Consider the following 27364-nt stretch of genomic DNA (forward strand, 5'->3'; position numbering starts at 1 on the left):
GACGTGTAAATATTGCCAGATAAAGTGCTTTTAGTGACTCTATGCTGTGCTGAGGCGACTTCCTGACCATGGCCAAGTGTGCGCTGGAGCCCAGTTCGCCGGTGACGAAAGTCTGGAAGCCGGAGCGTGAGTAGAACGGCGGGAAATGGCGTGAATGCGAACTGGACTTTCTCTCTCTTTGGGTGCTGTTTTAGTGTACAGAATCCAACTGGAGGCGCCCACGCCCAAGGCCGTGATGCGGAAGCACGACCTGGACAGCGCCCCAGAGCAGTACGGCTGGGAGTACCACGGCGAGATGGATCACAGGCGCTCGGAGGAGATTCTCAGCGATACGCAGGACGGAACGTTTCTCGTGCGCCAAAGTCCGGGCGCCGCGGACTTCTTCACGCTGTCCGTGCGCTTCAACCGGCGCACGAAGCACTATAGGATCTTCCACCGGCCAGGCTATGGGCACTACCTGAAGGAGGACTTCAAGCGCTTCGACAGCATCCACGATCTCGTGGCCGACGGCCTGGTGAACTTCTACATGCAGATCCACGCGGCGCCCGTGTTCCAGGAGATGCTGGCGCAGACGCAGCACAGCTACCACCAAAGCCCCTACATGACGCTCAACCGGCGCAAGCTGCGCGCGCTGTCCAAAGATCTGCGCAAGACCGTCCTCGCCGCCGGCCTGCCGCCGCCCGCCGCCGCCGCAGCGCCCGACGAGGCCGACGTGCTGCCCATCGTGTACGAGAAGCACCACGCTTTCAAGCTGCACAGCTTCAAGGGGCTCAACTGGTGCGAGTTCTGCGCCAACTTCCTCTGGGGCTTCACGGCGCAAGGCGTCAAGTGCGAAGGTGAGCGAATCCGGCGCCTTTCTTGCGCTTTGGCCGCGCTTTCGATGTTTAATCTGGCTCATGATTAGGAAAAGGTTGAGATTGATTAATTTTTCAACAGTTTTGCAGCTCAAAAGGACACTAAATTCAAGGATTCTGCTTGATTTGTTGTCGTTTAGGGCTCAGAATTGAATGTATTAGTCGGAAAGAGAAGAAATTATGTCTTTTCTCAAGTTTTAATGCTTCTTTTATGGAATTTTTGCAATATTTTCCAATAATTCAACACATTTTCCCATTTTTTCTCATGATTTTGCCATATTTCCATAAGAAATTGATTGAAAGACACCAAATTACACTATAATTCAGTCCTTTTGCGACATTTTGAATCCTTTTTTGCCAATTTTCCACTCAAAATTCACTGCGAAAGACGCTTTTATGCCTTTTGGCGCAAATATTACTTCTTTTTTTAGTGTTTCTTTGAGGGTTTATTTATGTAAATCTCTCAAAATGTCCTTAATTTCTCTGGTAAAAAGATTCTGGGTGTCTCACAAGACTAATTCAATTGGTTATTAACTCAACCAACTTCCAAGAAAGTGGAAAATCTGGGAAATCAAAGAAGTTCTTCAATGTCGATCATCAAAATCACACTTTCTTCTGGCTTTCTTAACCGAAATTCTGTTGTGCTAACGCGCTGTGGGCTTGGCTAACGCAGATTGCGGCTTCATCGCGCACAGCAAGTGTTCAGAACTCGTTCCGCCGAAGTGCGTTCCAGATCTTAAGCGGCTGCGCGGCGTCTTCGGCACGGATTTGACGACGCTCGTGGCGGCGCATCACTGCAGCGTGCCGTTCGTCATCCGGCGCTGTGTGGACGAAGTGGAGGCGCGCGGGCTGCTGCAGGAGGGAATCTACCGCGTGTCGGGCTTCGCGGACGAAGTGGAGGCGCTCAAGCTGGCGCTGGACAAGGACGGCGACTCCACGGACATGTCCGAGGCGGCGTACAGCAACGTCAACGTGATCGCCGGCACGCTGAAGCTCTTCCTGCGTCTGCTGCCGGTGCCGCTCATCACCTTCCAGGCCTATCCGGCCTTCATGGCCGCCGCCAGTGAGTACAAGACGCTCTCCAGACGACGCTTTGCCTCCTTTGCGTCATTAGACGACGGAATTTGATGCAAAGATCGTGATTTCAAGCCAAGAACTTTGCATTTTCTGTCGTCCAAGTTGATTTTCGAAAGGAAAAGACGCAGAATTATAGAAAAATTCAGTAGAAAAACGAGAAAAACGCTTATTTTCTAACGTATTTTCAGTAAAATTGGATGAAATATTGCTTTTTAATAAAATCAACATAATTTTTGTCGCTCAATTTGCATTATTTGATGATAAATTTGCTTTTTTGATCAATATAAATTGAATTTCTCCATTTAAATGATTTATTAAGATTAATTTGAATACAGAAAAACCGGAAAAACCCAGAAAATCGCAAGATTTGTGATAAAAGTGCAGCCAAAATGAGAAATTCTGCCTAAAACACATTTATTGAGCACGAAATTAATGAAATTACATAAAATTTGCTGTTCAAAAGACATTTCAAAGCATTTTTGATCGTTATTTGAATGCTTTGCATGAATAAATAATTTTTATTGACTTTGAAGAATATTTTCCGGTCAAATTTTGCAATTTCCTTCCTTTTTCTTCTTCATCTTGAGAGTCTTTTTGGTGTTTTTGGCTTTGAAAACACTTCAAATATCATTTGATAGCTTGAACAAGTCTATAAATTGCGCCAATTGCAGACTTTCTCTCACTTTCAAAGCCACTTAAAGTGCGTCTTTTGACGCTTTGATTGCAATTTCTCTCCTCTGCAGAGCTGCGAAATGCGCGCGATCAGATTCAGGGCCTGCGAGACGCCGCCAAGCAGCTTCCGCCGGCGCACTTCAACTGCCTCAAAGTTATGATGGAACACCTGAACAGGTGAGTTTTTGCTTGCGATCAGCGAAAAGCGGGAAGATTGAGGAGTTTTCTGTGTCTTTTCTTGGTCATTTTGCAGAGTCGCGTCGCATCAGAGCGTCAACAAGATGACGGAATACAATTTGGCGACGGTTTTCGCGCCGACGCTCATCGCGACGCCGCATCACTTGACGGACTTGTCGCAGGAAATCTTCATGCTGTCGCTGCTGATCGGCGATTGTCACAAGATCTTCTGAAGTTCTCTCAGTATTTTTGGCGATCTTCAAAGGCGCGTGCAAAAATTTGACGCAATCACAAAAATCTCGATTGAATGTGATAGGAAAAAATTAATAAATTAATTTATATAATTGTTGTGTGAATTGGACAAATGCAGGAAAGAAGAAAAAACAGTCTTACAAGATCGCCGAAGATTCAATATTTTTCTACCTTAGCAAAGAAAGTTAGCAAAAAAAGCACTCTAATTTTTTCTATATACACAAAAAAACACCCCCAAAAAAGCCACAAAGTGCACAGAAAATGTTTATACGAATGTGAAGATGAAATGCAATAAATTGTCACACGTGCGAAAGCGTCTTTTCTGGTTTTTTTTTTTAAGATTGAGCAAGAAAAGTGACGCGGAAAGAACTGGTTCAACACCAAGGGGGAGATAATACAGTCAGAAGTGGTGTACAGTTCAGCAAGAAGTACTTCAGAAGTGGAAGTATTCAATAACTTACAATCTTCCTTTCTTGTGTGATTCTTTTATTGACAAATCATCCAGATTCTCTGGGATTTCTGTTGAATTGTACGAAGAAACAAACATTTTCTAGGTTATGTAGCAAATCACGGGCGGATTTAGTGGAATATTTAGCATTTTAGCACATCAATTATTATGCTAAAGTCGACTAAATTGCTCAACTTTGAGAAAATTAAGCATTTTCATGCGATAAACATTGCTAAACACTGCAAACTGTGTGTTGAAGTCGATCATAACCTCAAAAAGAGTTTATTTATACCACTTTTTCCACGATTTTGACTTTAATTCAGTGATTTTGAGTTGAAAATATGATTTTATCCTCCAGAAAGCTTTCAAATTGAGTCTTTTGAGATCTTTCAGTGATATTTTTGAGGTTATGGTCGGAAGAGACGCTCAAAAAAGCGATTTCAAGTGGATTTTTACGGAAATATCGCACGGAATCTTAAGATCTTTATTACCTTTTAGGAAATCATTGTGGAAACAGTCTAAGAATTTGAATTGCTGGAAGTTTTAAGAAGTTGTGTACAGATTAAGAGCATATTATCTCCCCCTTGGGTTCAACGCACGAGACTGAAATTTTGCGAAGCCAGTGATATTTTGGAGGCTCTTTTAAAGTCCGGGTCATCCATTTAATATATCCAGATCCATAATTTCGCGACGAAGAGCGAAGAGACAAATTTCAAATGGTCATTAAGAAACAATCTGCATAAATTGTGAATAGAATCCAATGCATTGTCTTCTTTGCCAATAAAACCACCCACAGATTGATTGGCAAATCGAAAAATGCTGTGCGTCGCCTTATTTGGCGTCTAAACTATTAATAATAAAGCGACGCTAAGACGCGTTTTCTTGTCTGATCTTGGATGAAAATGAAATTGAAAAAGTGTGTTTTTTTCCAATTTTTATTAAAGCGCCAGAGAGGAATTATTTAACATTTTAACACCATTTTACGCATTTTTACTGAAATACTTTTAAACCTCTTTCAATGCTGGGCAAAAGTGAGCTTTTAAAAATGAGCAAAAAGACATTAAAAAATGATTTAGAGGATATAAAGAAACGAGTCTTAGATGAAAGTGAAATCACGCCTCTGCTTTTTACCCAAATTCTGTTGAGCGTTTGAAGCGATTTATCATGCAAGATGGCTTTAAAAGCAGTCAAAAGCAAGGGGAAATAATTTAGCTGAATTCTGTACACCACTTCTTAAGACTTGGACAAAGTTTTCAATTATTTAAGATCGTCCACTTGAAAATATAATCAAATTTCTCAATTTTAGTCCATGATTTTCCTTTTTTTTGATTTCAATCAATTCAGAAGTCAAAAATAACTCGAGAATATTATTTTTAAAGTCCAAATGAGCATTTTAATGAGTAAAAAACCAACTTTAAACTAATTAATAACATAATTACTGATATTTTCAGTAGAAATTCATGCAAGAATCCCAAAAAATCTGCTGTTTTGCAAAGAAAAACACATTTTCAAAATTATCCTAAAACGTTTTATAGACTTTGAATGAATATTTCTCATATCTTTTCAAATTTTCACTTGAAAACTGTAAAGAAAATTTCAAGTGAAGTATAAAAAGTTGATTTTTAGAACTTTTCTGAATAAAAACTACTCAAAAACTATTAAAAATTGATTTTGAAAAGTAATATTTCAATAAATACCAATAAGATTAATTAAAAAATAATTCAGAAAATAATTATTAGAAGGTGTTTTGCGGGTTTTGATGTAAATTGAGCGATTTTCCAGCGATATTAATGTTAAATTCTCAATTTGTTCTCTTGAAAAAATGAAGATTTTGACTGTTCATACTTTTCGATTCATCCTTCGATTCACAATCATTTAATAATCTTATCAAAAGCTAGGTTGTAATTTTTATGAATAGAAAAATGGTTAATTTTTGGTGTGAAATTGACCGAAAAGAACGTCAAAAAGCTGTAAAAACATCAACTTTCCGGCATATTAAATGGAAATTATTACAATTAAGGCTTAAAAATTGATATTTTCAGAAGTTATTCAGTTGCTGAATCTGTCTTAAGGGTCTTTAAGTCAGTCTTATTACCCGAAAAAATTGATCAAGATTGATTTTTCTAAGATTCGCGCCAATCTTTACACCACTTCTGCATCTCAATATCTCTCCCTTGTGCACAAAGTGATGATGATAAATATTCTAATGATCAGTGGGAAAAAAAGATAAACAAGCCTCTGGGTGGAAAAGCTGAGAGAAAAAACGGAAGAATTCGCGCTTGACCTTAACCATCCTCCTCATTGTCTGCCTTGCGCGCAACTCTCGAAGTTGAGCGCGAAAAAGAGCGCGCAAACCTACTCGCGCGCGCGCGCCCATCCGCCATCAGAGCTCTTTTTCCTTGATCTTGGCCACCTGATCTGCATGTGTGGCGCGACAAGGCGATTAATTGGCGGCCAGAGACTATAAAATCTGTGACATAATCGCGATGGGACTCAGTTGAGGTGTTAATTTCGCCAACAACGGATCTCTTTAGCTCGCGCGCTCCGCCCAAAGAAAAACAAACCGTGTTGTTCGCAAGTGTTTGTCTAAGTTACACAGGTGAATCTTTGCACAGAAAAGCAAGAGCAAAAGTTACATTTCCGACAATGGTGAGTCTCAAAATAAGGCGTGCTTTTGTGTGATCTCAGGTTGACGAGCGCGCGAAAGATTGTGTAACAACAAAAGTCATCGAAAAATTGGTTTCAAGGTGAAGATCTCGCGCCAAATTTGGATATATTTCACCCAGATTTCCAGTGTGATGTTGTTTTGGACTAAGAAATGCGCTCAACTACGGCGATCACGGCGATCGCGACAGCTTCTGTGGCCATATTTTCAGGCTCTAAACCACTTCGGCGCTCATACATTATGCATTATAGGCGATCGCGATGTCGCCCAAGGAACCCGTTTTCCCAAAACTCTGTGCTGAGCGCTTTTCGTGTGTCTCTCTTTGCAGAAGACGCCACTTGTGCTCCTGGCCCTGGGGGCGATCCTAGTGCTCTCGCCTGGCGTGCTAGGTAGGCAAACCGTTTACACGGATAACTATGGCAATTCCTACTATCGATACCATGACCCGTACACGTACTACAACCCATACACCTGGCGGCAGCAGCGCGTGATCAACCGCGGATCCTTCGATCAGGACCTCAATGGTGTGGATCACGATCACACACTTAAACTCTGTTCTCTCACGAGCACTTTCCCGCCTCATTTCAGCACGAAAAAACAAACACAGACTCATAAACAATCCTTCTCTCATTCGAGCACACCTAGCTTGCCAATCTAGCCTACCTAGGCCAGCTGCCTAACCCCAGATTCTGTCTCTTGATCCCCCGCAGCGCAGGGATGCTCGAGGAACCCTTGTGGCGTGGGCGCTCAGTGCCAGGAAGCGGCTGGCGGCCGTCCAGTCTGCTCCTGTCCCGCCGGCTACAGTGGCAATCCGCTGACGCAGTGCGTTCGCCTAGGCTGCATTGAGCACAGCGAATGTGGACTCCATCAAGTGTGTCGATCAGGAAGTTGCGTGAATCCTTGCGCAGGAACTTGCGGCACAAATGCCCATTGCGAGGTAAGACAACAATCTTAATGAGTGTTGACGAGAGCTGTGGTGAAGTGTAATCAATTGGGATCGAAGTTAGATTTAAAAAGAGTACAAAAATGAGTAATTCGGCGGCAGACGCAGATGTGAAAACACTGAAAATTCGAAAATTTCGAAAGATTTTCAAATTAAGGCACTTAAAATCAAATATCTACGATCTTTCTAGGACAAAAATGCCTATAATGTCAATGTGAAAATCATTCAAACATGACTTTGAAGATATTTGTGGTGTTTGTGTAGAAAATTTGGGAGTTTAGAGACACTTTGACGCCCACAAAAGCCTTCAGCAATTTGTCCAAAAATGGTAATTGCGTGTAAGACACAATCAATGATCGGATTTCTGGGATTTCTGCAATGTTTTTCGGCCTTGTGCTCTTGATAAGGCAAAGTTAGCAACCTCTATTTAAATTCGTTCAAGGCTACGACGCATAATTCTTGGGAACTCCCATTGATTACCTCACAAAGTGTGATCGCGTGATGGATTTTCGCGCTCTTGATCGCCTTTTTGGGTCATTTCCTGTTCCAGGTGCGCAACCACGTGCCGGTGTGCAGCTGTCCGGCAGGATACAAGGGCGATCCCTTCAGCTACTGTCGCCAGATGGATCCAGGTGAGCTTCCGATTCACTCCCGCGCCCACAAACACTGTCCAAAGTGACATGTTAATTGCACAGAACAATTGCGCACTCAATTACACTGCAATTAGCATGGCGTTTAATCACAAAGAGCATCGATATGGCCCACATTTTCACCTTGACGTGCGTGCCATTTTTTCCCCGCATAAAAAGGCCTCCGAATGACAAAATTATGATGGCATTTTCGCGTTGGCGACAAATCTTGCCATTCAATTGAGCAGACAAATAAGGCTTCCGTGATCTTTTCCAGCTGAAATCGATACACTTTTGTGTAAAAGGATTAAATCCCGAGGGGAAAATAAGCGACTTTTCCTGTGAATTTTGAGTAAAACAGACAAATTAAATATAATAATTACTGTTTATTCAGCTGTTTTAGTCTGAGCGTCAATTGATCTTTTTATGCGGAATTAAGCTAAAGAGATCAAATTTGGCAGAATAATTGGTATCAAAACATGATAATTAATGGGAATTATTGATGCTTTTTGTGCTAATAAATTGATTTATACACAAGGATTAACAATTAACGCCAAAAGTGATAAATGTATCGCAAGAAGTCACAATTTGGTTGGTAAAACACCCTAATTTCTGCTCAGAAATAACCGCAAAATGACCAAGAATCAGTTCGTGGATTGAATATTCTGACCAGAGGATCTTCCTTCTCTCCCCAGCCGAGCTGTGCCATCCGTCGCCGTGCGGCGTGAACACGCGCTGCGACGTGATCGGCGGCACGCCGACGTGCACGTGCCAGGCGGGCTTCTTCGGCAACCCGTTGACGGGCTGCCGGCACGAGTGCGAGCAGGACGGCCACTGCGCCAACCAGGAGTACTGCCACGAGTTCAAGTGCGTGTCGGCGTGCAAGCAGTGCGGCCAGGGCGCCGCGTGCTCGCGCTCCACGAACCACCGCGCCGTGTGCGAGTGCCCCGCCGGCTACATCGGCAGCCCGTACACGGAGTGCCGGCCCGAGTGCCTCGGCGACCGCGACTGCCCGTCCGGCCGGCCGGCGTGCATCTACGGCATCTGCAAGAACCCGTGCGAGGGCGCGTGCGGCGTGAACGCCGACTGCAACCTGCGCGGCCTCACGCCCATCTGCAGCTGTCCGCGCGACATGACCGGCGACCCCTTCGTCTCCTGCCGCCCCTTCACCAAGGAGGACCTCTGCAACCCCAACCCGTGCGGCCAGAACGCCCAGTGCACGCCCGGCTACGACAACACCAACCGCGAGCGCCCCGTCTGCACCTGCCTGCCCGGCTACACCGGCAACGCGCTCACCTACTGCTCCCGGGTGAGCCCCATTTGACGCCCGCGGAGCGCCAGAGCCTCTGAATGCCTTGAAATGTCCTTGACTGACGAATTTTGCACGAATTGCGCGAAATGCATGAAAAAGACGCGCTAATTTACTAAATTTCATTATACAATTTATGGCAATGCGTCAAGAATTATAATGAGCATTATTTAATGTTTAATTCACACTTGAATTGGCTGAAATTCGTTGTTTATCAACTGATTTTGATTATTTCTTCATCAAAGAGATCCAAAGACGTTTTCTTTTCTTGTGTATTTCAAAGCTCTGGAAGTTGAAAATCCATTTAAACACATTCATGACAATTCTTTGAAGCAATAATGCTGGAATTAAAGATTTGATTCTAGGAAATACGCAAGAATATGAGAAAATCTTCGATTCTATTTGACTAATTTCAATGAAATTCACTTCGTTTGAAGGCTCAAAACTCTTCAGAACATTAGAAATTCATCAAATAAGCGATAGAGGCGCTTTTTAACACCTTTTAATGACTGAAATTATGACAAACAAAGCTTGCAAAAAGGACATTTTTTAGTAGTGTTTAATTATGCTCAGGGGGAGATAATTTGCATTAAAACACCACTTCTAAACATACTTCTAGAACTCGAAGTTTTTAGACAGTTTCCACATTAATTCTCAAATTATAATAAATCTCTAAAGTCTCCATTCGATATTTCTACTAGAATCAATTAAAAATGCTTTTTTTGGACATCTTTTCCGACCATAACCTTAAAATAACACTGAAAAGTCTTTAAAAACTTCGTTTGGAAGCTGTCTTGATCACAAAATCATCTGTTATGAGTTCTGGATTCTGTGTAAAAATCATGCAAAATCTATTCACTAAATCAATTCTTTATTCATTACATAACCTAGAATTTTTTTATTATTGATTCTGCGTGAAATTCGAAAGGAATCTTCATTTGTCAGTGAAATAAGCACTCTTCCATCTTATCTCCTCCTTGGTTTCCGCCACAAATTGACTCTTAAGCGTCGAAGATCAGCTGCAAAATGAGGTTTTCTGATCCTGTTTTTTTGTCCTTCCAGGGCGAGTGCCAGGCGGACAGCGAGTGTCCTGACCACCGCGCGTGCATCGCTCTGCAGTGCGTGGATCCGTGCGTGAACCAGTGCGGCGTGGGCGCCGATTGTCACGCCAAGCGTCACGTGGCCGTGTGCACGTGTCCCGCTGGCTTCACGGGCGACGCTCTCGTGTCCTGTCGCCAATCACGCAGCTATCCAGTGGCGCGCTACTACAAGAAGCGCGAGACGAAGGCCGACGAGGCGCCCAAGAAGGCCGAAGAGCCGGAAAAGGCCGAGAAGAAGGCCTAAAATACTCACGAAGAACGACAATTTCGCAAGTACGAAAAGAGATTTTTGGGGTAAATATGTATATAAATATATATATTTTCTCAATTTTTCGTTACACAAATCTTTACGCTCTATCGGTTGGTAAGAACTCTCTTTTCCTCATAATTTAGGCAATACAAGTTCACTATCGCTAAGTTGTCTTCACTTACGCACTATTTTTTACTTCTGTTTTTCATCTCACAATGGATTAATTATAATGTTTCTCTCCTCGATTTTTTCTTTCTTTACTTTACTTTTTAATAGTTTCTCTCTTTCCTCTATTTTCTTTGAAGATTTGCAAATCTACACGGCGAAAAATGAACCCAATTCAAATAGCTCTAACTAATTATGCGACGACACAAAATCATGCTGGCAAATATTGCATAAAAATTTGATTAAAAAAACAAACAAAAAATGATTTTCTCACTAATATTTTGGCTAAGTTTTTTTTTCTCTGCTACAAACTCAAGTCACTGGAAGTCCTTTTCAATTCCCTTTCTTCTTATTTTGGAAGATACACAGATTCTCACAGTAAAAATTCATGAAACCGTCATTTTTTTCGTGTATGTTTTTCTCTAACTCAATTTCACTATATAGAAAACATTCCAGAGGAAAGCAAATTGCAAAAAAACAGTGGTTCTAAATCGATGATTTTTTCTAGCGTTGCTCTTTCGTTCTGCCGACGAGACAACTCGACCTTCTCATTTTTTTTTCTGTTCACTTTCGAGAGCAAAAGGTGGAAAATGAAATAAAGCATGTGAATATTCCATAGTTGAGCAATTTTAGTGAATTTCCAAGGTGTTTCCGGAGGCGCACGGCGTTTGTTTACAAACACGACAAACACATATGCAGTTGGAAAGTTAGAGGAAATTTGTGACATTTGAATTGAAAGCGTTTCTTGCAGTGAAATTATGGAAAAATTCTCATTCTTTACAGTTTTTATCGTGTAAATATTATAAATATTGCTTTTTTTAAGGTTAAAAAGGCTAAAATTCCACTCAAATCAACGTCAAACTTCAGTTCTTCGTTGAAAAGTGAGTAAGAATCACAAGAATTAGTTTTTAAAAAGGTTTTTAAATTGATTTGTTTTAATTTGTTCACAAAAATCACGACAAAAGTATAAAATTCAACTTTGAGGTTATGTTCACTGTTTCTTCTTGCTGGAAAATGTGATTAAATGATAAAATGTTGTTCAATTCTGACTTTTCATGTCAAATTCAATGAATTTTTCAATGGCAATTCTCAATTTGTGTGTCAGAATACAAGATATTCAGTCAAAAAGAATAATTCTGTCAAAATCAGTCATAAAACGTCAGAAAATTCAGTAAGAAATGCAATTCTTTGAGTTATTACGATGATTTTGATCATAAAAATCACTTTTTAGTGATTTATTACATCCACAATTCCATTAAAACAGCTTAAAAGCAATTTTCTCCACTCAATTATGCAAGATTCAATTGACAGTAAATTGATGTGGAATTGACACTCTTCTGTGTGTCTCCGAAACACCTTGAAAACTCACCTATATTTACAATTTTCCACTGTGTTATTAGGTTTTCGTGGCTGTTACAGTTAAAGTATAGTGATTACACATTTCTATGTCTGCCCACAAGCGCTCAATCATTCGCAACATTCGCTGATATGGACTTTTTTCACTTCGCCTTTCACACACTTAGAAGAGAAAAAAAGATGGATTATGATGCGATATTCTCTCGCCCTCGACTCACACACTCAGTGCACGCCTTATTCAAAAGTTCCTCAATGTATTTACACAGTAATTCACGATATTGATTAGTTGGATAATATCTTGTGGATGCGAGTTTATATTGCTAAAAAAAAAAACCCCTCAAAAATAGTTCTCTCTTCTCATCAATTCTCTCTGTGTGTTTTTTCCTCCCTTATTTTTTTTTTTGACTTATTTGGCTTTTCTTCACATTCTTTTCATTCTTTTCTCCAGTTTTAACACTCGTTTGTCTGTTGTGTTGTTCTTCAAGAGCGCGCGCGATGACAGAGAAAGAGAGAAAGACGAATTTATGGGCTGAAAAAGCAATGATTTTCCAACCACGAAAAGTCTGGCTTTTTCCCCTTTTTCTTCTTTGATCAGTTTTTTCTTCTTCTCTGTTCACTAAGAAATTTTTATTTACTACAAAACGTCCAAATTGTATTGAATTTCATTGGAAAAAAAACAACAACAATAACAACACAAGCAGACGATTTGGAATGGTTTCAACGTCATTTCTCTTCACTCTCTTTCTCTCCCTTCGCGTGTGTCTTTAAGGACTTCTCACAAGAGAAGAAAATGTTTATTATTTCTCGGGTGTATTTATAATTAAATGTTCTCTCTCTCTCTCTCTATTTTCCCTTCATTATTATTATACTTTTGCTGGTTTTCGTGTTGACTCTTTTTTCTTCATTTTGTCTATTAGCAACACTTGGACTTTTTCTTAATATGCGTTTTCAATTTCACCGTGTCATTGGCAATTTGCGCATTCTGTGCATTCTGACTGAGTTTGTGCTTGAGAACCTTTTCCGTGATGGCGAAGAACATCTCCTCCACGTTCACGTTGTCTTTGGCCGACGTCTCAAACAGCTGAATGTCCATCTGACGAGCGAAGCGCTGCGCGTCCTCAGTCACCACGACCTTCCGCTCCGGGAAGTCATTCTTGTTCCCCACTGCAAAACACGCCCCGGAAAATCATCAACCGCCCCACAATTTGCCACCCACCCAAAACACTCACCCAACACTTTGTTCACCACATCACAGTTCTGCTCGATCTCCTGCAGCCAACGCTTCACGTTGGCGAACGACTCGCCGTTCGTCACGTCATAAACTATTATGACTCCGTGCGTTCCTCTGTAGTACCTGGAAAAGGAGCCAAAAAGGAGCTCTCAAAGTCATCTTCGAGTCATCAACAAAGATGCTTTATCTGATGCCATTTCGCGCACTCATTTTGCACTGGCAGAACAAGGAAAATTTGGCAAGAAAGTGCAGAATATTACGTAAAATGGCATTTTCTCATTGTAAAAACACACAATGGAACAATCGAGGTGTTCTTATTTCAGCCAGAAATACAGTCAATTCAACAAAGAATAAAGAGAAAGGAGGAAAATGTGTTTGATTATTCATTTTACACGCAAAAACTATTAAAATTGTGCATTTTATCCAAGACACAAACCAAGAAATCAAGATTTCAAGATGAAAATAGAAAAAAGTGAGAAACCAAAGAAATTCACCACTTTATTCATATTAGAATACTTAGAATCAATCCTATCATAGGCAAAATTTCTCTTTCGCTGTGAAAACTTGAATTCTTTCCCAAAGGTTTCAAATTTGACTTAAGTTTTGATAGAATTCAGATTAAAACGTGTTGAAAAGCTCAATAAGCTCAAGAAAACAATATTTCTTATGCAGAATGTAGAGAAAGTGAACTAAAAAGCTTAGAGAAACCAAAATATTCTTCGAAAAAAAGTTAAATTCAATTTTTTCTATACATTCTATCCGAGACACCTACCAAAATACCAAGATTTCAAGACAAAAGTACAATTTAAAAAGTACCAGAGCTTAACTAACTGCTCTATTTATGAAGGAATTCTGGCAAATTGGAATAGCTTGAATTATTTCTTTCATAGAATTAGCACGGACACCAAAATCTTGATCTTGAATCTTGGACAATCCGGCGCATTGAACTCTCTCTTTCGCAAACACCTCGACTGCGCCATGGAGTGTGGAATTTACATATCATTTTGCATTTTCCCACGCTTCTGAGCATCTTTTCTTGGCAAACAAACACATATTTTTTGGCGGCCAGAGAGAGACTTACGTGCTCGTGATGGTTCTGAACCTCTCCTGACCGGCCGTGTCCCAGATCTGGAGCTTCACGCGCTGCCCATTGATCACCACGGTGCGGATCTTGAAGTCCACGCCGATCGTGGTGATGTAGCTGCCCGTGAAGGTGTTGTCCGAGAACCTGATGAGCAGCGACGACTTGCCAACGCCTGAAACGAGCGCACGAGATCAATTTCCAGCACTTCTGTCGCTTCTGCGGCCGACAAATGCCCCCGAAATCTCGCGGCGTCGTAAATTGAGTAATTGCGCCCGTTGAGCGAGAGAGATTGATAAGGAATGCGGCGCGCAGGAAGAGCATTTCCTCGGCGGGAAAAGCGCCCTCGTGCGGCGCTGCCTCGGCCCATGATTAATTAGAGAGACTCAGAGAGATTAGCGATACGGGACGCCCAATCTTCGAGACATTCCGTCACAAGGGAGAGACAATCGCCCGAAATCTGTACATCATTTGCTCACAGTTCCTCAATTTATACGGAAATCAGGCGTTTCTACGTTCTTCAAGAGGAATTCTCAAGAAATTGTGAGGTTATGAACCAAAAGAATCGAAAAAAATGGTTTTTTTGGCTAATTTGTATCAATTATCTTTCTGAAAACTGACTAAAAGTATTCTGACAAATGGTTAAAAGCAGTATTTTTCAAAGAATCTGCTGAAAAACGCTGTCTCAATATCTTTTTTTAACCATAACCTCAAATAATATTAAGAGAACTTTAAGAATCTCGTTTAGAATCGAGATAGAAGGTAAAATCAGACGAAATCAATGTTTTCCAATTTGATAATGACCTAAAAATGAACATAATTTATCCCCAAGGTCATATTTTTGAGGTTATGTTTGGTTAAAACTCTGTTTCTCGCCTTTTTATTCAGCGGAAATGCTCGATTCTTGAAATTTAGGGACAATATTAATGATTTTGGAGGTTATTTTATTCTTTAACCTATCTTAAACCCGTTTTTAAATGCATCACATAACCTAGAAAAGCGCTAGAATTTTTAGAATCCTTTATAGAACCAAATATATCCAGAAGAATTTACAAAAATACGGCAATTTCCACTAAATATCATTGGTATTTCGCACTTCTCGGACTTCCACTGTTCTGTGTACACCACAGCTGATCAGAATGTCTCCACCTTGCGCCCTCATCTCTTGTCCTCTGTTTACATCGCGCTCTTTGTGCTGCGCGAGAACGAGAGTGAAATCCGAAAGGCGGAACAGAGAGAGAAAAAAGTCATGAGGTCTTCCAGTGAATGAATCACGCGCTGCCCAGCGAGAAGCTCCTTCGCCGTGGTCAATCTCGGCGCTTCCGAGAAATGCTCCACGCGATGCTGGAGCGTTAGTCATCCGCCCAAAAAAAAGCGCCCTGGAAGTCATGGAAGACGCTGGATGGCGTCCGGAAGGGCCGATTTCTGGGGCTTCAGCCGTGCGAGCGGCTGGAAATGCTGTGTGGGACCTCGAAGGTGGGCAGAGCGAGCGAAGGTGAGGTCTTGGAGGGAGATCAGCTGCTGATTAGCGCTGCCAAAGAGCCTCGGTTTGTTTGCCGAGTGTCATTGTTGGGCGCACAATTGGTGTTGATTGGAGTCGTTTGGCGAATGACGCCAAATGAGGCGGCCACGGAAGTGATGTCAGGAGCTGAGAATGCTCCTCCAGGGTCACCCAGATGTGCTCTCCACTGCCCCAGATTCGCCCCAGAGGCGCTCAATATGGAATCCCCATCCGGACACACACTTTCCCACCCAATTTCACACCACTTCCACACTGTCTGCGCACCACAAATCCCACCCAGAGCCACCGTGCAGAGTGTCTGGACAACTCACCACTGTCTCCAATGATGAGGAGCTTGAAGAGATGATCATAATCCCTGGCCATTGTTTCCTGCGCACTCCCTCAACTTCCAAGCCTCACTACAAGCACATGAAGCGCGTTTCACGGCACTTTTCCACCAGCAACGCGTCTAGCACTTGCCACACCGCACTCCTGGACACTTTTCCGGGCGGATGTCACAGGGGATTCATGGGAAAATCGAGAGGAAAAGCCACTCGCGCGATCACTCAGGCGTGTTTCTTGACAACTTTCCCGTTTCTGCATGTTTGGCCGACGCCAGCGCCAGCGGCAAGTCTGCGCATCGCACAAGTCTCCAAACTGTCATTCGAAACGTCACACTGGCCGCTTTTTTGCTGTGGGAAAACAACAAAAATCGCATTTTTGAGGGATTTTCACGTGAATTTTCCCTGCGGAAAGTGCTCTCCCGGCCTCTGGCACCCCACCCGCCTCCGAGAGTGAGTAGTATTCCTGGGATTTCCACTGGGATTGCCTGGAATATCCTTGGCGTGCATTTCTGACTCCTTTTGCTTCTCTTCATTGCAGTGGACTACGATTTGGACACTTCCGGAGGTCTCATGCCGGTAAGTGTGCAGCCACCGTGACCAGAGGTATCTCTACTAATGTGTCTTTGTGTTGTGCAGGTGATTCAGGAGCTGATAAAGCCACCAGACGAGGAGGGCGCGAAGAGTTGCAAGAAAACTCAGCATCCGTACTACAAACGTCCGGGAAGGGGGCACAATCACGACTCCTGCGACGCCTGTCGCGAGGGTGGCAATCTCATTTGCTGCGACAGGTGTCCGTCGAGCTTCCATCTGGGTTGTCAGTAAGTTTGCGCGGTGGTTTTGCCATGAGAACGTCTCTGAATGCGCGTCGTTGTGTCTTTTCAGCGATCCTCCGCTCACTGAAGAGGACATTCCGTCTGGCCAGTGGCTCTGCCACACCTGCCGGATGACCCCAAAGACGACGGTGGATCGGGGCAGCAAGAGTGAGAGTGCAGCGGAGAACTCCAGGCCGTCATCGCCTGGCGACGAGGCGAAGGAAGCGCCGCAGAAGCGTCTGTGCAAGCGAAGCAGCTCCAGAGCGTCGGCGTCCAGTGACTCCAGCGTGTCCAGGAAGGTGCTGGAGATGCGCAAGCTCACGCCCATGGAGGAGTTGATTCGTGCCGCGAGTGTACTGAATCCCAGGCAGTTTGAGTTGCCGCGCGAGCTGGAAATGCACCATCAATTCCCGGGCGATGACAAGCTGGAGCCGTCCGGGTGTCAGAGGAATGGGAATGGCAAGAAGATCACACGTCGGACGAAACCCCACGAGTTGGACGCCAATGGATTGGTTCCTCTGCCCGCCCGGACGTGCTTCACGTGCCGGAAATCCTGCAAACGCGCTCCGCTCGTCGCCTGTGACTTCTGCCCGCTCTTCTTCCACATGGACTGTCTGGATCCGCCTCTGGCCGCCCTGCCGGCCAACGTGTGGATGTGCCCGAACCACGCGGAGCACTTTGTGGACTGGAAGCTGGTGCAGAGCGACTCGCACAGCGAGAGAATCAAGCTGTGGAGCAAATTCACGGGTCCGGTGGATCAGGAAGTGGTGAAGGCGCAGTTCCTGCGGCGCGCGTACAGCAAAAACCCACCGTTCCGCGTGAAGCTGAAACCGAGGCCGCGCGACGTGGCGCAGATCCCGGAGATGATCGCCTATCACTACAGCAATCCGCCGGACTTGCTGCCGTCGCTGCGCAGCGTGATGCGCTACGAGGCGGTGAAGATGCGGGCGCAGGAGAGGCTGCAGGAGGACGCGGAGGCGCTGCCGTTGGAGGACGACAAGGAGGAGGTGGCGATCAAGGAGGAGAAGTGCCAAACGGAGGATTCCGACACACTTGAGCGCGAACTGAGTCACTTGGATGGGAATCTCATCAAATTGCTCGCCTATCAGCGCCTGCAGCAGATCATGAGTGAGAATCCGGATCTGATTGGGCGCGTGCACTACAACAATGTGGCCAAGACGATCCGGGAGTTGTCGCGATCGAATCCGCTGAAAGGCGCGCCGCTGCCCAGTGAATTGCTCTCGTCCAGCGACATTGCGCGCATCGCCAGTCTGTTCGAGTCGCCGCTCAAGGATGACAAGTCGCGCATCTGCGAGATGATCTACGGCCGCAACTCCGTGCCGCCGCGGCTGCGCGAGCCGCTGGGGCAGGAGAAGATCCGCGCGCGCGCCGTGCTCACGCCCGTCGGCGACGTGCTGTGCGCCGTGTACATGCGCTACCGCCGGCTGACGATCGGCGCCGGCGCCGGCTGCGACCTCGTGCTGGAGAACTTCGGCCGCTGCCGCCAGACGTCGCAGAAGCACGCCGTGATCTTCTTCGACGACGCCACGCAGCAGTTCGAGCTGCTCAACTACTCCGAGTTCGGCACGGAGGTGAACGGGCAGTTCTTCTCGCTGGACTTCACGGAGCGGCCGCAGGGCGAGGAGGCGCGCCGCGGCTCGCCGGAGCCGCTGGACGAGAGCAAGCGCAAGGCCAAGCGCCGGAAGAAGCACAAAAAGGAGGCGGACAAGGAGCCGGAGAAGGAGATGAACGGCGTGGACATCGAGAGTCTCGTGCGCAACGTCATCGACCGGAAGCGAGGCATCAAGAGAATCGAGCTCACGGTGGACAAGAGCGCGAGGTGAGAAAATGCTTTTCTTCATAAATGATTTTTCCACAGAAAATGCACTTTTTAAAGAATTAATTGAGAAATATGAAAATTTCCAAAATTTAAGTATGAAATTTCCTATAAATATTATACAAAATTATCTTAAAATTATTTTATTTGGTTGAAAAGTATTTATTTGATTAAAAAAAGGCAATTTTTCAAGAAGAACTTAATTATTCGGCTTTATTTAATCTTTTTTTCTAAGATTGAATGAAGATTTCCAACATTTTATTGCTAAAATGTCTTGATTTTCATATCAAACTTTTTTTCAATTAATTTTCATATTCAAAAAGTAAATATTTTTGCAAAAATTCACTATTTTTTTCAAAACCAGTTGTATAAATTGATATTTTATCAATTTAACAAAGCCAAATTAAAAAAAAAAATAAATAAAAATACAGTGAAATGTACTTAAATTTTAAATAATTAATAATTTCATTTTCAAAAAAGCCAATAAAAATTAACACTTGGAAGATAAAAGCGATTAATATTAAAATATAATAATTTTTTAAAAAGATTATAATAATTTGGCTTCATTAAATATATTTTTCTAAGATTTCGTGAAGATTTCCAAAATTTTATTGCTAAAATGTCATGATTTTCATATAATTTTTTTTTTAAATAAATTTTTACAGTGGAAAAGTAAATATTTTAAATTATTTTGTAAATAAATTAAAAATTTCTTTTTCAAAAAACCAATGAAAAATCAACCCTTCGAATATAAATGCAAATTATATATTAAAATATAACAATTTATTGGAAATTCAGTGAGAAAAACACGTTGAAAATCCTTCAATTTCTCTGCAATTCTGTAAGGAATTAATTTCAATGAATGTAATTTGATGGATTTCAGCATGGCGGCGCCGGAGCAGTTTCCGTGCAACTGCGCGAGTCGCTTGCCGCTGACGGCGGGCTGGGAAGGATCTGCGATCCTGAAGCACGGCTATTTGCTGCGCTTCGGCTGTCTGGCCTTCGTCTTCTCCGTGATCGACGAGGCGCCGCTGGACGCCGTGGATTGAGGCGCCGCCGGCGCTGCATGCTAGCTAAATCGGATTGTAGGTGAAGTTTAGGATTAAGTCCTGTTCAAAAAACTGTACGTTAAATTGTCCCTCTTTTGCCAATAAATATTCCTCTGTGAGATGCTCAAGCGTTGCAAGGTCATTAATAAGTTGCTGAAGCGGGATTTGGTCGTCGTCTCGCTGGTGGAGGAGGAAGAAAAGCTCCTTGTGTTAAGTCCCAAAAGTAATTTATGTGTGTAAATTGCGAGTGTGTGTGAAGGAATTCTCATTTCCCTGGCTGTGGATTAAAATAATGGTCATCATCGGGCGTCTGCGAGTTTTGCCCCCAAGTTTCCCTTCTATTGCTATTTATGGCTGCGAAAGGGAAATTGATCCTGTTTCCTCTGTCGACACACGAAGCTTGTGGCGTGAAATTTACGAGTCACGCCGAGGTGTGCGCTTATGGTAATTCTTTTATAAATGCTCAACTGCTGCTTTATGAGCTCTTGTCCTCCGCAGCTTCTGACTTTTATCGCGCGCCAAAAGGGAGATAAAAGTCAAGGGCGCTGCAAATTGAGCCCACTTTTCACGCTGCGATGCACAAGATATGCAAAATAATTACTTTATTCCCCATCTAAACTGTTCAGCGCCAACTCCTTGAGGAGAATGTGAGTTAAGAACTCGTTCTTCTTCGCCTTGCGTAAGGATGGGATTTTGCGAGGAGAGATATTAATATTGTCACACTTTCTTCACTATCTTTCTTCCGGAGAAATCTTGAGTAAATTGAAATTTGGCACAGAAAATTGACTAGCAATCATCTTTCTAGTTCACATTCATATCGTTGCTCATGCAAATGTGGAGGTTTTCGAATGTTTTCAGTCTAATTCTGCTAAACGGGTAAAATTCTCAAGCTTTGTTCTAATTCTACATCCATAGCGCCAGAAATCTTGGAGATATCTCCCAAGTATCCTAAAACTTAACTGAAATCTAACTGACAATTTTATATCTCTACTTTTTAGACTGTCTTAAAGAAAGTTTCATACAATATTTGATGATTTTCTGCTTTAAATTGCACTTTTTCGACACTGAATTCATAATTAGAATACTTTTAGCTAAAAATTTTCGTGTTGTGAGGTGAAATTTTGAGGTTATGTTTCATTTGAACCCTCTAAACTTTCACAATCGCTAGTTTTATTGAGTTTATTACATGATTTTATGTTATTAAATGAAAACAACTTCGTTTTCAATGGAAGAAATTCTATTTTAAACTCTTTTTTCATCTTTAATAATTCACATAACCTAGAAAATATACGTCAAAACTACGATTTGGATAAAAATTTTGATTCTGAGAGTGAAATAATCAGCAGAAAATCAACGATTGTGAACCAAATATTGTATAAATTGAAGCACTTCCATTTCCTTAAACTTCTACGGATCTGTACACCACTTCTGGCCATATTATCTCCCCCTTGGTCAGGTCCTCGAGTCTCGTTGTGCCGAATGAGAAGAGCTTTAAAGCGCTTGAATGTCTTTAAAATAGAGAAAAACTCAAAAATTCCTTCATAATCTGTGAAGAAAATTCGACTAATATTATTCACGTGCACAAAATTGTGTTTAAAATGAGAAACTTTATCAAATTGTGTACATTATTTCCTATCAAAATGTGTTTTTTGCTTGAAACTTCGCTAAGACACAAAGTCAATCGTTGAGCTTCCCTGAATGTAAAAGTTGTCTTGCTTATCATATCATTGTTTTATGCTTTTCATAAACAATTAGTGGGAAAAATGTTTATAATATAGAGGAAATAATGCAAGAATTGCTGGTAATAATGCAGCAATTTCTGTATTACTTACTCGACTGCACATTTTCCCAAGACTTTTCCTTCACAATTGCCGCATCTCGTTAATTCTGCGTCCTTTTTTCCTCCCCCAATTATGGGCCTCGCTAGAGTTTCTTTTGATTTGCAGCAAATTCAATTTGTGCCGCAGAATTGCAGCAAATTGGTGTCAATTTCCACTTAGTCAAAGGCGAGCTTTGAAGGGAAGTTTTCATGTTTCTTCATCAATGGCCGAAATGTAAATGGCGTGTTCAGTCGAATGACAATTTAATTACCAGCCAAGCAAAGGAGGCTCGAGTGGGCGAGAGAAAGTGCGTTGATGATGTTGTGTTCGGTGGTGTGAGTTTGATTATGAATGAAGGAATATCAGCCTGAAAGGGATTTTCCGGCGAAGAGCTGGAGGAAAACCACCGAGTCAGACAATGAAGAAGCGATAAGAATCAAGGGAAATTATTTTCTATTATACCGCCCCCAAAAATCCACCCCATCAACCGAGAGAGAGAGAGAGAGGGAGAGAGCTGTCTTGCCGATGATGAAGAGGGTAACTTTTGGATAATAAAAGATAAACGTTTATCGTGGCAATTGCGGACATTGAGACGAAAAGCTCTCCACTCTTCTCCTGGCCAAATCGAATGCAATCTCTATCTTTGGCAATATATTCACGCTCGTGCCTTGCTCTTTAGGGGATGGGGTGAGTTTGTGGCCACAGAAAATATGTACATAATTTATATTTTTGTCACGAAGCCAGAAACTATAAAATATCTCTATACGTCTTCGGAAGTCGTGGCGAAGCCATGAGATCGCCTTTAGTGGCTCTTCACGCTCTGGGTCACACTCTCGATGACCTCCTCGTCCGCCCACGACTTCGTCCTGGTGATAAAAAATGGCCGTGGAGTCCGCAATCCTCGCAACGAGGGACAATCATTGATTCGAGTGCACAGAATGCAGCTGCAAATTGATACAAATTTCCACTCGAGGAAACTTTAGATGGGAAAAATTTCTTGCATTCGCATTGAATTCATATCAAAGCTCTTATCTTTTCACCCCCGATAGAGAGGGAAAAGTGAAACAAAGTCAGCAGCTTTTGTTGCGAGGATTGTGAGAAAACGAGCAGAATTTAGTGCAAGACAACAAAGGTTGTATTTTATAGAGAGAGCTTTGGCAAAGCTCGCAAATATATATTGTATGCATCGCATTAATACACCTGAGAAATTACAATATTGCAAAAACCCTTATTAAAACCGTCTTTACTCGTTGGATTTCACGGAATTTGAGAGCTTAAATTTCACATTTTGCTATCAGTTTGAGAAAATGAAGGATCGTGAAGTGAAGAAAGTGCTGAGAAATTAACAATCTAGAGACTAATTAGTCCATACTTATCAACAGAAGTTCCATTTTTCCTCTAAAATAATGTTGAAGAAGGAATTTTCTTCATTTTGCATCGATAAGTAGCAGTGTGGAATTCAATTTTTGATCATTCAAAGCGAAATTTGCCTGTGACGCTGTCAGAAACGGCGCCATATTGGATGAATTTTGAACGCCAGTTAATTTTTGTGTTATTTTAGGTTAAATCGGGCTTAAAACTGAAGCTTTGCCATATTCAACCGGTTGAATAGATGAATTAGACTGAAGATGTAGGAAAACCTTCACATTTGCGTGGCCAAAGATATGAACGTGAACTAGAAACACGATTGCTGTGCCGATAATTCTTTCCCAGCATTCTCTCAATCGTATTTGTCGTGTGTTTCCCTTGAGATTAGGGCGATGTACACCACTTCCCGTGCAGATTGAGGCACGCCTTGTCCGCCTTCCGCTCGGATGGCTGACAAAAGCTCGCGCGATGATGGTGAGATGATAATAAATTTTAAATGTGCGGCTCTGCGCCCTATTAGGGCGACTGTGCCTCACATGGCGTCTTTCTCACAAAGTTCCGTGCGTGTTGCGCGCGCGAGAGAGTTTGTCTGGCATGTAAATTGCGAGATGTGTATGTAAATGCTGAGTGGTTATAGAAGATTAGTGACAAAGATAATATTCTCAAGTGTAAGAAGAATTCTAGTCATCTAAGAGTTATTCGGGATTATGTCACATTCCATAAGTTTTCTCATACATATTTATTTGGGCGGAAGGCACAATCGCGAGGCATGAATTTTCCTCCCCAGACAACAGCATCACCAAAAAAAAATGCTTTTCCCACTCCGTTTGCGTCGGCAAAATTTGCAGACGAGGGATTTCTGCCGAAATTTATGCTCTTCTCTTCAGACAATAGCGCCTAATTCCCTTTTTCCTTCTGTATTATTAAAGCTCTACGATGTGTGTGTGATATTTTTTTTTAAAAATGGCTGCGTAACGGTCGAACCCAGCTGACCAACTGAAGCTTAATGAGTAGATATTAAAAAAACACCCCCTTTTTCACCGGCTTATCAATAAATTCGGGGGGAATTTCAAGCCTAAATGAGTGTAAATAAATTGCAAATTCTTTGCAATAAATTCCACGTCGACGCTATAATTAGCAAAACTCTCACAATTCCGCTGATGGAAGTCTTCAATATTTAATTAATTTCCATTGGAGATTTAATATTTCGTGCCGAAGGTATATAAAGAAAAAAATCCTCCTCATCCGCACTCAAACATACTTTTTCATCATCTCTTTCACTTCCATTTGTCGAGGGTTTTCCTTTCCCACCCACAATTTTTGCAAATATTGTGACTCAAATTTCAATTACAGCATGAAAATAACACGCAAATATACCAGCAATTTTTTTACGAGCCTGATTTTCCATGTTCTCGCTTTTCCCCTCAGCTCAGGTCTCGTTTTTTTTCTCCACCACCGGCAAGTCAGTGGCACATAAATGCGGAGGGAGGATTGGAAAATGCTGCTGTAGTGGCTTCTTTAATTTCCCTGAAATAACCAGCAACGCGTGTTCCGCCGAACCAGACGAAATGTTCCACCCCCTCTTCCAACCCCTCCAGATAAAACCAAAAAGTCTCTGCATCCCACGGGAAATCGTATCAATAAAAAGTTATTTAATTTAAAATAAAATTAACACATTTCGCCCAACAACAGGCAGAAAGTTTTTCTGCAAGTCCATTTGAGTGGTTTTTCTGACTCTCCACCACTCTCCGAAACTTCTTCAGGGGGGTTGGATTTTCTCAATTTTCTCTCATTGCGCCCCCAAAAAACGGGGATATAAAAAAACAGGGCAAAAAATCGGCAAAACAATGTACTAAAGGACTTTTTTTATTGTAATTATTGAAATGTTCCGCCTCAATTAGCAGTTGGATGATGTTCTTTCTCTCCGTGCTCTCGAGGCTAAATGGACCTTTTGTGGGAGGTTTCGTAATCCGCATCGGATTAAGTTGAATTGAAAACAATGGAGGAAAATTGGCCAAAAATCCTCTCATATGCGGTTTGTCAATGACAAAACCTCATCTTTTAAGTCGCGTGGGAGCGAGAAAATTATGAAAATCTCCTCATTTACTGTGGTAAGACGTGTTCTGATATTAGTGGTGTGTTTTAGAGAATTGTAGGCTATCTTTTTAGCTTTCCAAAGCGCCATTATTCGTCAAAATACGCTAAGAAAAAGCGTCGTTTTGAATATTTTTACTGTGAAATGCATTAAAATGATTTGTGTTGCAAGAAGAGGTTAAAAGCACCATTTTGCGGCGCTCTGACAGCCTTGATATGTTCTAGGGAATTGTAGGCTATCTTCTTAGCTTTCCAAAGCACTATTATTCGTCAAAATCCGCCAACAAATAGCGTTGTTATGAATATTTTTAATGTGAAATGCATTAAAAAGATTTGTGTTGCAAAAAGAGGCAAATAACGCCATCTGGTGATCGTTTTACAATCTCTACATGTTCTAGAGAGTTTTAGACTGAGAAATTACCTTTCTAAATCTGTCTTACTTTTGACAATCGGACAATTATTTTAGAATATATCGACATGGGAATTGGAGTTCTTCACACATTAAAATACAACTTAAAAATATCATATTTGTAGAGAAAAGCATTTTCTTACCTTGTAAGAAAATGTGAAGAGGTTAAAATGCCAACAATCCGCTGAATATTGCTTCATTAACATATAAGCAAATTAGCCTCAGCTCGGCAATATGACGGATTAATACGTGAATGAGGAAGAGATTCCCCACAAGAATAGTCTTGATGAATAATTCGGTTCACCCTCTGTCTTATGGCCGGGCTTATCCACTGAGCCCGTCAGTGAATCACAGGATAATGGAAAGTATAAATTTCCCCGAATGTCTCACAAAACTATCCCTCAGACGGAAAGCTGGCGGCATTAATGTGGAGCATAATATTTTAACATTTTAACATATATATGTGTTATGTACCTCTACCATTGTGATATTGCTTAAGACTTTCGACTCTCATATCTATAAGTCTCAGGAGTTTTGGCCTAATCTCACCCCCGCGCGCGCCAACTTCACCTCATGTGAGTGTATGTGTGTGGGGGGGGGGGAGTCTTTTCGGGGGGCGGTGGCGCACAATTTGACGAAGACACCGAGACCTCATTTTGGCAGAAATTGCTCCTCTCGCTTCTGCATCCACGCCAGGGCATCAGCATAATTACATAATGTCATTAATTAAGAAACCCACACCTAACCGGGCCCCAACATAAATAATTACACACCGCCGGAATGTGATGAGGTTGTTTATGTGAACTTTATGCTGACGAAAGCATTAAACTTTCAGCTTCAACCCTTCTTGTCGCGCCCCTCCATCGAGAAATGTGACTCAAGTGTGACTCCGAAGGGCGTCTCTGGGTGTAATTTGCTTCGGCGACTTTTCAATAAAAATCCAATTAAACAGACATTTCGCCGCCCGACCCCCGTTAAGATGATGGAAATGAAAGGAGCATCGCTCTGGCAACACGATTCCTCTTAATGACTTTAGACTTCTTGATGAGAGACACTTTTTTCCACCCTTCTCAGTCTCAATTTGCTGAGTAATCTTGTTTTTTCCCCCTTCCCATTCCTTCGACCGATTTGGGCGTGTGTATGATTTGAGGGTTGCCAGATGCAATCACTATCTCTTGAGCCACGCGTGTGTGTGACGCGTGTTCAACTGGGTTTTTCTCATTTTTGAAACTTAACGACATTCCATTAAACACAAAATCCAACTTCAATAGTTGGAAGGATATTAAAACTATTCTAGCGAAATATTTTTGTCGTGCTTTCTGCGCTGTGGCAAAATGGGTAAATAAGATTCAGTGAAAATGTGATGTAATAAAATAATTTTCGCCCAGAATTTAATTGAATAGCATCAGAGCGAGAAAATGACGCTGTGTGTGTGTGTGTGTTCCTTTAAAAAAGGGATGCTTTTGCTCCTCTTTTCATTAATTTTATCATCTTCAAATGACACTTTTTGTGCACATAAAAGCTCCTCCGTGAAAGACTTTTCATTAACTCTCCCGCCCTTTTCATTCTTGCCTCCTTTTCTTGAGGAATTATCACTGTGCAGAAAAATTGCGCCCTTTATTTTCGACTATATATCTATATATGTATATCCCAAATCGTTCTGCTAATCATGATGCTTCTGGATGGCTTGAAATTGACTCCGTGCGAAAGGGGTTTTCGCCCAGGCGAAGACTGTGTTTTGCTGGAGAAAAATAAATTCTCAGACGGCAAGAAGTGGATCTCTGAGCCATTTCCACGCTCATTTTCATCCCAGCGAGAATGGCAACATTTTGCCACCAGTTTATATTATTGCGTATTTTTTCACGGTTGGAATGCGGATGGTGGCATTTAATTCCGTATCGCAAGAGTGGAGGATTTTAAT

The 27364-nt window shown here is 42.2% G+C and overlaps 4 protein-coding genes across 7 annotated transcripts; 3 read left to right on the forward strand and 1 right to left on the reverse strand.

Moving 5' to 3' along the window:
* Window positions 1-10: 10 nt before the first annotated feature.
* Window positions 11-3350, forward strand: LOC132265176 (beta-chimaerin). The gene is made up of 5 exons (XM_059765741.1): window positions 11-126; window positions 195-836; window positions 1528-1917; window positions 2675-2780; window positions 2857-3350. Exons 1-5 carry the CDS (start codon window positions 69-71, stop codon window positions 3011-3013), a joined length of 1353 nt encoding a protein of 450 aa, XP_059621724.1. The 5' UTR covers window positions 11-68; the 3' UTR covers window positions 3014-3350.
* A 2532-nt stretch (window positions 3351-5882) lies between these two features.
* LOC132265453 (neurogenic locus notch homolog protein 3) lies at window positions 5883-11158 on the forward strand. Of its 4 annotated transcripts, none has more exons than XR_009468575.1 (7): window positions 5883-6129; window positions 6474-6669; window positions 6856-7082; window positions 7639-7720; window positions 8413-9026; window positions 10089-10420; window positions 11050-11158. XR_009468575.1 is itself a non-coding variant. In XM_059766157.1 (7 exons), exons 1-6 carry the CDS (start codon window positions 6127-6129, stop codon window positions 10368-10370), a joined length of 1404 nt encoding a protein of 467 aa, XP_059622140.1. In that variant the 5' UTR covers window positions 5884-6126; the 3' UTR covers window positions 10371-10399; window positions 10682-10797. The 4 variants fall into 4 exon arrangements, 1 of the variants encoding a protein (XP_059622140.1); XR_009468574.1 differs by lacking the exon at window positions 11050-11158 and adding an exon at window positions 10682-10795 and having other exon boundaries at window positions 5884-6129; XR_009468576.1 differs by lacking the exon at window positions 11050-11158 and adding an exon at window positions 10682-10795 and having other exon boundaries at window positions 5884-6129; window positions 6474-6534.
* Window positions 10666-16249, reverse strand: LOC132265454 (ras-related protein Rab-35). The gene is made up of 4 exons (XM_059766158.1): window positions 16043-16249; window positions 14210-14384; window positions 13127-13251; window positions 10666-13061 (listed from the first exon to the last, which is right to left on the reverse strand). The coding sequence occupies exons 1-4, from the start codon at window positions 16092-16094 to the stop codon at window positions 12811-12813; spliced, it is 603 nt and encodes a 200-aa protein (XP_059622141.1). The 5' UTR covers window positions 16095-16249; the 3' UTR covers window positions 10666-12810.
* Window positions 16250-16362: 113 nt separating this feature from the next.
* On the forward strand, window positions 16363-19873 carry LOC132265452 (PHD finger protein 12). The gene is made up of 5 exons (XM_059766156.1): window positions 16363-16504; window positions 16593-16630; window positions 16691-16872; window positions 16937-18706; window positions 19587-19873. Coding segments are annotated over exons 1-5 (2157 nt in total). The 5' UTR covers window positions 16363-16503; the 3' UTR covers window positions 19753-19873.
* The last annotated feature ends 7491 nt before the right edge of the window (window positions 19874-27364 follow it).

The sequence above is a fragment of the Phlebotomus argentipes genome, unplaced genomic scaffold, assembly GCF_947086385.1.
Source record: "Phlebotomus argentipes unplaced genomic scaffold, Phlebotomus argentipes genome assembly contig_2, whole genome shotgun sequence".
Lineage (NCBI taxonomy): Eukaryota > Metazoa > Arthropoda > Insecta > Diptera > Psychodidae > Phlebotomus > Phlebotomus argentipes.